Here is a 12372-nt window from a genome sequence, read left to right on the forward strand (position 1 = left end):
AAACCACAACAAACAAAACCTTAATATCTGCTTGTGATGATTTCTTGGTTATCTTTATAATACTATACTAGTTAACCATTTATTTTGGCTCTCTTTTGATTTAAATTATTATTGTTTTCACTTTATGGTCTTTTCATCCCTCTGAAGCAAATGTCTTTTTGTGATTTTTTTTTATCCTCTTAACATTTATGTTTATTTTCCCCAGCATTATTTTTAATAAAGCCTAAATGGCATTGTCTTTTGATACATATGTACACATTTCTTCTGAAACAAGATTTCCTCTTTTTATATAAATGGCTTCTAATGTATATTTTTATATTTAAATTGAGATATTCCTAACTTGATTACAATAGGAAGTCAAATTAGCCTAGTTTTATTTAAAATTATCCTCTTGTAGTTTTTGCTGCCTTTTCTGATCTTACTATCTTTTTCTTTTTTATATATATAGGTCCATAATTAAAGTAGAAGATGGCAAGGCCCAGCCACAGCAGCTATGTGCTTCAACAGCTAAACAACCAAAGAGAATGGGGTTTTCTCTGTGACTGTTGTATTGCAATTGATGACATTTATTTTCAAGCACACAAAGCAGTTCTAGCTGCTTGCAGCTCTTATTTTAGGATGTTTTTCATGAACCATCAGCACACCACTGCACAACTGAATCTTAGCAACATGAAAATTAGTGCTGAATGCTTTGATCTAATTTTGCAGTTCATGTATTTAGGAAAAATTATGACAGCCCCTGCCAACTTTGAGCAGTTTAAAGTGGCAATGAACTACTTACAGTTATACAATGTTCCTGACTGTTTAGAAGACATACAGGATGCAGACTGTTCTAGTTCAAAATGTTCGTCTTCTGCTTCCAGCAATCACAATAACAAAATGATATTTGGGGTACGAATGTATGATGACACCATAGCTAGAAATGGCAGTGAAGCAAACAGGTGGTGTGTGGAGCCAAGTTCAACAGTAAATACGTCCCAAAACAAAGAGCCTGATGAAGAATCTTTACAGTTAAGCAACTTTCCAGAACAGTTGTTCGATGTATGTAAGAAAAGCTCTGTCTCCAAATTATCTAACCCAAAGGATCGTGTGTCACGGCGTTTTGGAAGGAGCTTTACCTGTGACAGTTGTGGTTTTGGTTTTAGCTGTGAAAAGTTATTAGATGAGCATGTGTTAACCTGCACTAATAGACATTCATATCAAAACGCAAGGGCATACCATAGGATAATGGATGTTAGAGATGGAAAAGATGGTAATACCAAAACTGACACCTGTGAAAAGGATTCTTCTAAAACATTTTCTGTACAAATAGACAAATATAGAGGGGATACAAGCCAGGCCACCAGTGATTCATCATCAACCACTGGAAATAGAAAAAGCAATATAGCAGAGTCTGAAGTAGCTGGTGAAGAGAAGAGCAGAGCTGCTGAGAGGAAAAGGATCATTATCAAGATGGAGCCAGAAGATCATCCTAAGGATGAATTTAAAGACTTCAATGTTATTAAAGTTTCTGATAAAGACTGTAATGAATCCACTGACAATGATGAATTAGAAGATGAACCTGAAGAGCCATTTTATAGATATTACATTGAAGAAGAAGTCAATGTGAAGAAAAATGCTAGGAAACTTTTAAAACCCCGGATGTCTGTAAATACAGATGAAAGGAACAGTTTGGAAAATACAAGGCACCCTAACAAGGATAGTCCTGTACAAGGGGATACTGAGGGCGCTTCATGTGAACTGTGTGGACAAACAATAACTGAAGAAGATTTGTCATCTCATTATTTATCAAAACACATAGAAAATATCTGTGCTTGTGGTAAATGTGGTCAAATACTAGTCAAAGGTAGGCAACTTCAAGAACATGCACAAAGATGTGGAGAACCCCAAGATTTGACAGTGAATGGGTTAGGAAACAGTGAAGAAAAAATGGACATGGAAGAGAATACTGATGAGCAATCTGAAATAAGAGATATGTTTGTTGAAATGCTAGATGATTTCAGGGACAATCATTTCCAAATAAATACTCTCCCTCAAAAGCAATTATATAAACATTCTGCATGTCCTTTCCGATGTCCTAATTGTGGTCAGCGTTTTGAAAATGAAAATCTAGTGGTTGAGCATATGTCCGGCTGCCTAGACCAAGATATGTTTAAGAATGCCATCATAGAAGAGAATGAAAGAGATCATAGAAGAAAACACTTCTGCAATCTTTGCGGAAAGGGATTTTATCAGCGTTGTCACTTAAGAGAACACTATACAGTCCATACCAAGGAAAAACAATTTGTTTGTCAGACATGTGGCAAGCAGTTTTTAAGAGAACGTCAGTTGCGGCTACATAATGACATGCACAAAGGCATGGCTAGATATGTCTGTTCCATTTGTGATCAAGGAAACTTCCGAAAACATGACCATGTACGGCATATGATTTCTCATTTATCTTCTGGGGAGACTATATGCCAGGTCTGCTTTCAGATATTTCCAAATAATGAACAGTTGGAGCAGCACATGGATGTTCATCTATATACATGTGGAATATGTGGAGCAAAGTTTAATTTACGAAAAGATATGAGATCTCATTATAATGCCAAGCATTTGAAAAGAACATAAGTGATTTCCTACTGTAAGAGTATTAACTTGATGGCAAACAAGACACCAAAGCAAGGATTATGATATATTAGTATTTGATTTTAGAAAATGAATTGATGGGGAAAAGTGTATTTTATGACCTTTTTACCTTTTCTTTGTTTAGAATCATTAAGCATATACATGTTTTATCATTTTGACTTATTTTTACTGTTAATAGAAATTTTTATGTTTTTAGTTTTTGCCTTAGCTATGATTAAAATTACTTTTAAATGTAGATTTAAAGCACAATGTTATCCCTTCAGTGACTTTAGTTCCATATCAATAAGATGATGATTTCACTATTTTCCATGTGTTTTTCCTTAAATTATTTTGTGAAATTTTAAATACAATGTCAATGGACATCCTTGATTTAAAAAAAAAAATGTAAATAAGGAAATCAATTCTGAGAGACTAGCCACTTTGCTAGTTACTTGTCAGAACAGCAGTGACTTAACCATTGTTGTTGTTATTCTTATCATTAATGAATTTCAGATTTTGAAGTTGATAATCTACCTTATGATAGATTGGTTGAGCTAAATTTAGTCTTTACAATTTACATAGGCTAGAACCATACACTGAAAAAGACCAAAAGAGGTGAAAAAAATGAAAAAGGGTGAAAAACACTTGAATGAATTTCATTTTAAAAGTGCACTGAGTAAAGAAACAAATAACTTTACTCCACCTAAGTAATGGGGATAAACCAGTTCTGTGATAAAAACTGAAATATTATATTGATGTTATTTCTCTAATGTTGAAATTAAATCAAAATATCCTAAGTTCCACACTACTTTAACTTGATTATTTACTACTTTTAAGTGAATTTTTAATAACATTATTGCCTAATTAGCCAAAGGAAGATGATTTTTTTTCTCTTTAAAATTATATACTTTTGAAGCTGATTTTTAAAAGATTGTAGCTAAACCACTGTATATTAATAAAACTAATAAAAATTTAAAAATCAGTTCTAAATATGGTTATTCTATAAAAGCACAAGGCTTGAAGAGCAAATATTACTGTCTTTATACATTATCTAAACTTTGGGGAAAACATGGGACAAATACTAGTTTTTAATCATGCTGTTTCTCTGTCATGGGCTTGTACAATTTTTGACAACGCCAAATATATGCATATGTATACACATCTCTGTATGTGTGTATATCTATCTATATCTATAAAATGATGTGGTTCAGAGTATAACCTGAAGTGTATTATAGTGAAATCAGTATTATTGTTAGATGCTAAAGCAGGGTCTATTTAATTACATGTGAGCTAAGATATTGACATAAAGTTTTATCTATTAAGCACTTTATGAGCTGTCATGTCATTTTTTAAAAAATAAATTTATTGCCTGGACCCATTTAAATTCATGATACAAATGTATGGTGAAAAACATGTTTCCAAAACATCATTTTACAATTTAAATATCATTTTGTGCACATGAATATTAATTTTTTAAATTATTTCACATTGAAATTGTAAGGTACTCACGTAAATAGAAAAAGTGGCTCAAAGAACTGAGACACTAACAGGCTTGGTTTAAAGAGAAGTATTGTAGCACACATAGTGAACTAAGATATTTGTAGTGCTGTGGAAAGGTGCCAAATAATACAGGAGACAAAGCAGAATTAGAACAATAAGAGTTTTTTGAATGACATAATAAGCAACATAATAAAAATAAATATCCAGAAGAAAGCAAATAAATCTACAGGGCAGAAATGTTTCATGGATATGATAGAAAATGACAGCATTAATGACTTTTCAGATTTAGAATATTAACATGGAATAGAATGTTGTTACTAAGCACAGTCATCTAATATTGTTTACAAAATAATAGATTTTCAGAATGCAGATCAAAAACAAAATTGAGAATATCAAATCACAATAGAGAACCTAAAGAATAAAGTGTTATGACAAATGTAGGCCTCTGGAAATATTTTTTAACTTTAGGTAATATCAAACAAAACTAAGATTTCAGAATTGTGATTACTATATATTATTGAGTATAACTTAATCTTAAGATAATTTTATCTTACACTGCCTTACACATAAGTAGGTGATAAACAAATATTTGTCAGTTGAATAAATAAGGAGGCAGCACTGTGCAATACAGATTGCATTCCAAATCCAAATGTTGGATTTAAACTTGGAAGACTGGAATTCAATTTTCCCCTCTTCTACCAAATAACCTGTGTGACACCTTTTAAGTCAGCCCCTCTTGGCCTTATTTTACCCTCACTAAAAAGAAAAAAAATTAGAATAATTTCAAAGTCACTTTAATCTCTAAAGCTATCTTTGAATGAAGAGTTATCTAAATCGGTCTTATATTGCTCTTCCAATGGGGCTGCTAATCGTTTTTTAGAAAGCACTATTAACATTCAAATAGCAGAATTTTGTTTAGAATAATTTGATACACTAGCCTATGAGATTGACCTGCCAGTAGCCAGCAAATAGCAATGACAAAGCTTTATTATATTTTTGAAATTGAAGTGTCAGGAGGTTAATAAAAAGGTTGGGTGGATGCTCATTTAAATGTGGTCTCCCTTATTTCCTCACATGACTACCCCACATGTGCACAGGAAAACACACATTTTTTTTCCCCCTACTTTGAAACTACCTTAATAGATATTAGAGATTTTAATAGTGGATTTTTCTTGCTCAGGAAGACAAAGTGTTAGTTGATAGAATGAATGAGTATTAATAGATAGCTGCAGTTTGTCATTTGTAATGTAACAATAGAAGAAAACTAAACAGTATTCTTACACCTAAATCCACTTACCTCTTGTCTGCTCTCATACTTTGAAATGGGAAGATTCTCCATTCAGTCCCTTAGTGTGACTTCAGCCATAAGGAGATGCAATAAGGATCAAAGAGTTCGATATCAGCCTGGTTGGACTTCCCTTGGTCCTAAAATGCTTAAATACTAAATCTAAAGTCACAGTAAGACAAATATTGTATCTTGTATATTATGCCTCTTCTTTATCTCTCTTAAAATGTCTTATTTTTTCAAGTAAACACTCATTTATTAAATGCTTATTATATACTAGACAGATAGCAAGAAATCTTGAAGAAATATTAGGCAGTTCCAGAATTTATCACTGATGGCTTTATAATTTTGGCATGTAGCATAATGAGGTTTCTCAAAGGTTAATGAAAGTGGCCCAGAGATAACAGTCGTATCAGGTCTTAGGTGATGCTATATCTCTCATACACACTTTAAAGTGAAAATATCAAGTAGAGGAACAATATACATAGTAAATGTTACCTTGTGAACTTAAGTGAATGTGAATAAAATACAGGAATCCTAGAATTTTTAGTGATAAAAGTAAAGAAGGACTAGACGACAGCAAAAATGTATGAGATTTCAGGGTTATAAGGGACCTTAGAGGCCATCTCTCTAATCCAACCCATATCTGACCTAGAATTCAAGATCATCTCCATTAACTGGAGATAACTGCTTAAACATTTTAAGTAGGTACTATTTCCTGAAACAGCTCTTACTTACATAATAACTCTGTTAGGAAGTTTCTCCCAGCATTAATCCCAAATCTGCCTTTCTTGAACTTTAACCCATTTTTTTCAGTTCTGTCCATTTGGGTATCAGACAAAAATGTTTAATCCTTCCAATTCAGCTTTTCAGACATTTGAAGTCTTAATGTTCCTAATGCTTCATGTCAAACACCTTCAATTCCTTTAGCCAATTATTACGAGGCATGTTCTTTCTTTACCATTATGGAAGTTATTCTCTAGATGTTCTTCACCTTATCAAAGTCCTTTCTAATATATGAGGCCTATACTGCAAACAGTCTAACCAGGGAAGAAGATAATCATTTCTCTAGTCATAGACCCTTATCCTGATGTATAAGTTGACATAGTTTAAAATTGCATTAGCTTATTTGGCTGGCATATCAGACTACTCACTCATGTTGAGCTTGTAGCCCAATAAAACCTTATCTTTTATCAGTGAACAAATGTTTAGCAATTTTACTTTTGGGTTAAAAAAAAAACACATAAGTATAGGAACTAATAATTTTCTCTTAAGTTTAGATAATTTAACCTGCCAAGGCTTATTTTTAACATGTCATCCACTGTATTTGCTATCCTTCCCAGTCTTTTGTCATCTGAAAATTTAATAATTATAGTATTACTACTGTCTTCCAAGACATTAACAAAAGTGTTAAGTTGCACAGTTTCAAACCCAAATCACTAGGCTCTACACTCAAGTTGAGATCAAGCCATTAAAAATCCATTCTCGGGTTACAACCTATCTAAAATACAACTGGCTTCATTATTGACTATCTCAGGGCTCTCCTTGCTTTGAAGGGTAACTTGAGGGCTTCTTTTAAATGTTTTGCTGAAATCTATGCAAATTGTATCTATAACAATTCTATGATAAAAGTAAACGGTCTGGTATGACCTGTTCTGATGCTTTTTGCACACTACTTGTTTCTAATAGATATAAAGGATCCTCTTAATGTTTTCTATAATTTTGCTAGAAATAGGTCAAACTTATCAGCCTATAATTTGTAAATGGCACTCTATTTTTCCGAAAATTTGGATAGCATCTACCCTTTCCTAATCCTGTGCCATTTCTCCTAATCTCTAGTAGCTTTCAAAGACAGACAGTGGCTTAGCAATTACAGTTCTTCCATTACACTTTGCTATAATTTGTCTGGTCTTCATGACTTGGCATCAAGAAGTACTAGATATACTGATTATCTTTTGCCTTTCCTGGGATTCAACTCCCTAGTCCCTTTTCAGTTTAAAGATCATTCTTTGATAGAAAAAACAAAAATTAGTCCAATAGTTGTGCCTTATGTTTTAATATACTATCCTCATCCTATTTAAGATAGCTAGCTTCCGTTGGATTCTTTTTTTTTCCTTCAAAATTATTTTTATTCTTTGTATTTTGTTATATTTTCAAAATTATGAGCAGAAAATTAGCAAAAAAAATGTTTCTATATAAATAATTCTAGGAAAAAAGAATTATATGTGAACCATGGAACCTTTTTAACCATGGAGCTTTTTAAGAATCTATATTAACATGTTAGTAATGACATTGCCCTGCTTTGTCTGTGTGATAAATGGGCTTTTATAAAGGGTTTTTAAAAACCTTTTTATTGTACTTAATATGCTAATTAGCTTGTATGGTATATTAAGCACAGATACATTCTGTGCTAACATTCCTCATATTGTTTATGCAGGTTATGTCACATTAATTTTCTATTACCTGTCCTTTCTTCTGTCTTCTGTACTTTTTTTTTTTTTTTTTTTTTTTTTTTTTTAATTTTTTTGCTGAGGCAATTGAGGCCAAGTGACATACCCAGGGTCACACAGCTAGGACGTGCTAAGTGCCTGAGACCAGAATTGAACTAGGGTCCTCCTGACTTCAGGGCTGGTGCTCTATCCACTGCACTACCTAGCTACCCCTAATATATTTTTTTAAGTGAGGAAAAAAACCTTTGTAACATTTATGAGTTTGGAGTCAAGAAGTCCTGGATTCAAATCCCACCTCTACCACCAGGTATCTACCACAATATTACTTAATTTCTTGGGACCTCAATTTCCCCATACGTAAAATAAAGAATTTGACTAAATGGCTTCAACTGACCTTCCTATATCTAAATAAATAATCATCTTCCATGATCTACCTATATTATCTATGAGATCCATAAGTCCAGGATTAAAGATGTCTAATACTTTCAATTCTGTTCTATTAAGCAAAAGCATGAAAAGTATGTTATGATGGACTAGGAATTAAAAGTCTTAGCTCTACAACTAATTAGCATTATAATTTTGGATGTCATTTTATTTTTGGTCCTCCTTTGGTAGTTTAGTGGTTTGGTGAAGAGTGCTGAGGCCTGAATTGAAATCTAGCCTCTGATACCTACTAGCTATGTAACCATAGGTAAGTCACTTCATCTCAGTCAGTCTCAGTTTCCCTATTTGTAAAATGAGGATAATAATAGCACCTAGCTATCAGAGTTGTGAAACTTAAAAGATAACATTTGCAAGGTTCTCTACAAACTTAAAAATGTATATAAATGCTATTCATCTGCATAAATAACATTAACGTAATATTTTAAAGTTTACAAAGATTTTATCCATTTTCTCAAAATAAATTTGTGACAAGCATTAGAAAATGGGTTGAGAGAGAACCTCAAATTCAAGAAAACCAGGGTTCATATCTTGCTTTTAACACATAATGGTTTTTGTTACCCTGAACAAAGTCACTTAATTTCAGTTCCCCAGCTACTTCCTGAAGAGATTGGAAATTACAAAGCAAATGGTGATTAATCCTGGTGGAAAGTTTTCTCATCAGTAGTTCCCAATACCAATGAAATCACTGATTCAGTGTTCTTTCTCTCCTCCCACCACTTCCCTCTTTCAAAAACAAAAAACAATGCTGTGAAGCAGATATGAATATCATCCTTATTTTCCTTATGACCCAAGAGACTTGTAGCCAGATAAATAACTTGCTCATATTCACATAGTTTGTAAATCTCAGAGGTGGAATTCGGATATAAGTCTTACCTGATTACAAGTGCACTGCCTCTATAAAATGAGACTACCTAATGATCTCAAATCACTTCCAGCTCTACAATAATATTATTTTACATTCTACAATCAAGTGTTATGCACATGATTAGTAGGCATACATGTTTTTAAATTCTTTTGTTTTAAAAAATACACAATTATCCTCAATTTGATGCAGCTCCCTTCTGTTTCTACAATAATAGTGAGAGAGTAACAAAAGAATGCAGAGGATGCTAAGAATCAGCTTTCAGAATATCTAGAAACAACTGTTTATACTATAAGTATGATATCCTTTGTATAGTGACCAAATATACTACTGGAAAGAATTAAATTATGCCAGTGTTGACATTTTCGCTAACAACGAAACCATTAAAAGGAAGGAAATTTGGAGCTAAATGGAAGGATTTTGTTAAGCAATTAAAGGAAATGGCATAGTCAATTTGTGACACAGCTAAAGAAATCAAGAAACATTGCATAGACACTTAATTATCTTGCTTTGTGGTGTACATAAGTATTTTTAAAAGTACACCAATGAAATAATTATATTTACCAATATCTGATGGATGATCTACCTTCTAATAGAGAAATTCTATGAAAAGACCCTCCCTGTATATACTTTAGAACCCAGTGATTTCAATGCAAGTTGGAAAATATGGTTTGGCAGAAACAAAAGCAGCTAAATGCCTATAGGCTACACAAAAGCCTTATATATTATGTATCACTAATATTAGTATCATTAATGGCTTTTTTCAAGAAGAGAGTTGATAGACAATGGACATGATAAATACTGAAATATTTTTGACAGAAAACAGCTTATTACTGGTATAAGAGTTACTTTCCAAATCAATAATATCCAAATCAACAGACCATTCAATGTTAGTCCGGGAAAAGATAAATACCAAATTAGAATATGTAAATATGTAATTAAAATAACTCCAATCTGACTTATTTAAACAAGATATTGGTAACTAAAAGAGGGAAGATGGATAAAAGGACCAATATCAATACAGACTACTAATATTTGCTAAGGAAGCATCGTTAAGGACCATGCCTAGGTGAAGGAGCAGGTCAATTCTCTGAGAGCCTCCACAGCTGTGAATCGTAACACCTGAAGGAGTTGCAAAGCAGACTTTGCTGATACGGATGTTCCTTGTGGATTAGGAATGAAATAAATTGGAGACATAGGGAAGAGGAAAGAGGTCAGAGAATCCAACTGCTTCTCAGTCTCATTGTATCATCATCATCATCTTCTCACATGAAGAGATTCATTCTACAGATCTGAGTTAGACCTCCAGCAGCCACTGCCAGGTGGCTCCCATATCACAACAAGCATAATGCACATATAATTTGCCACAAGGAATTTGTGTCTAAAGTCTTACAGAGAAGGAGAGAAGATATGAGTAGTAGAATCTCAGAAAACAGCAAAAAGCAGTAAAGGGAAAAACATTTACAAAAACTTTTATATAAGATACTCACCATCCTCTCAGCAACATTGGTTTATAATTATTTATTTAATCTTTCCTCTTCTTCACATTCCTTACCTAATGCATTACTAATTCTTATTGATGTCTTCAAAACATTCCCCCACTTAATTATCTTCACTCACATGACTACCATCCCAGATCAGACCCCAATCCATTGGTTTACTTCCAGTCTTTCCCTTCTCCAATTTATCTTCCACATAGTTGTCAAAACACAGAGCTAATGAGGTCAGTCTTATTTGAAAACCTTAAATGACTTCCCATTACCTATAGAACAAAAGTCCAGTTTAATTAAAATCCCTGATCTAGCTCCCACTCTTCTTTCAGTTTTATTCCATTCTACTTCCCTTCTCAAATTCTACATTCCAGCCAAAACAAAGAACAAAATAAAACAAAACCCTCCCTACCACAAAAAAAACAACCTTTTGACTGTTGCTTGAGGCAAGTAGTACTCATAAGTAAAATACTGGGGAGGAGGGAAAGGGGAAAAGGAAAGAGAAAAATATAATCTGGAGTTAATAAGATGACAGGAAATACAAAATTAGTAGTTTTAACTGTAAATGTGAATGGGGTAAACTCTCCCATAAAACATAAGCGAATAGCAGATTGGACTAAAAGCCAGAATCTTACAATATGTTGTTTACAAGAAACACATTTAAAGTAGAATGATACATATAGAATAAAGGTAAAAGACTGGAGATGAATTTATTATGCTTCAGGTGAAGTTAAAAAAAACAAAATAGGGGTAGCCATCCTGATTTCAGATCAAGCAAAAGCAAAAATTGATCTAATTAAAAGCGATAAGGAAAGGAACCATATCTTCTTACAGGGTACCATAGATAATGAAGCAATATCAATACTAAACATATATGTACCAAGTGGTGTAGCATCTAAATTCCTAAAGAAGAAGTTAAGAGAATTGTAAGAAGAAATAGACAGCACACCTATAATGGTGGGAGATCTCAATCTTGCTCTCTCAGAACTAGATAAATCAAACCAAAAAATAAATAAGAAAGAAGTTAAAGAAGTAAATAGAATACTAGAAAAGCTAACTATGATAGATCTTTGGAGAAAATTGAATGGAAACAGAAAGGAGTACATTTTCTTCTTGGAAGTTCATGGAACTTATTCAAAAATTGACCATATATTAGGACATAAAGACCTTCAAATCAAATGCAGAAAGGCAGAAGTAGTAAATGCATTTTTTCAGACCATGATGAAATAAAAATTACATTCAATAAAAGGCCAGGGAAAAATAGACCAAAAAGTAATTGAAAACTAAATAATCTCATCCTAAAGAATGAATGGGTGAAATCATAGACACAATAATTTCATCCAAGAAAATGACAATAATGAGACACATACCAAAATTTGTGGAATGCAGTCAAAGCAGTAATAAGGGAAATTTTTATATCTCTCGATACTTACTCGCATAAAACAGAAAAAGAGAAGATCAACGAACTGGGGCTTGCAATTAAAAAACCTAGAAAAAGAACAAATTAAAAAACCCCAATCAAATACCAAACTTGTAATCCTCAAAATAAAAGGAGAGATCAATAAAATTGAAAGTAAAAAAAACTATTGAATTAATAAATAAAACTGAGAGTTGATTTTATGAAAAAACCAACAAAATAGATAAACCTTTAGTTGATTTGATTAGAAAAAACTAAAAGGAAAATAAAATTGTTAGTCTCAAAAATGAAAAGGGAGAACTATCCACCAATGAAAA

The 12372-nt window shown here is 32.6% G+C and overlaps 2 protein-coding genes across 6 annotated transcripts in view; one reads left to right on the top strand and one right to left on the bottom strand.

The window, feature by feature from the left end:
- ZBTB25 (zinc finger and BTB domain containing 25) overlaps positions 1-12372 on the bottom strand; it is an 88455-nt gene that overhangs the window by 46058 nt on the left and 30025 nt on the right. The window lies entirely within an intron of this gene.
- ZBTB1 (zinc finger and BTB domain containing 1) overlaps positions 1-12372 on the top strand; it is a 48126-nt gene that overhangs the window by 18581 nt on the left and 17173 nt on the right. For 3 of the 4 annotated variants that reach the window (XM_031952704.1, XM_023502838.2, XM_023502832.2), the window contains exon 2: positions 449-3221. The exons of the other annotated variant lie outside the window; for it this stretch is intronic. In XM_031952704.1, coding sequence (XP_031808564.1) covers positions 469-2610 — 2142 coding nt within the window. In that variant the 5' untranslated portion in view covers positions 449-468 and the 3' untranslated portion in view covers positions 2611-3221. Of the gene's footprint in view, positions 1-448; positions 3222-12372 lie in introns of those variants that run through there. 4 annotated transcript variants of the gene reach the window in all.

Source organism: Sarcophilus harrisii, chromosome 2 (assembly GCF_902635505.1).
Source record: "Sarcophilus harrisii chromosome 2, mSarHar1.11, whole genome shotgun sequence".
Lineage (NCBI taxonomy): Eukaryota > Metazoa > Chordata > Mammalia > Dasyuromorphia > Dasyuridae > Sarcophilus > Sarcophilus harrisii.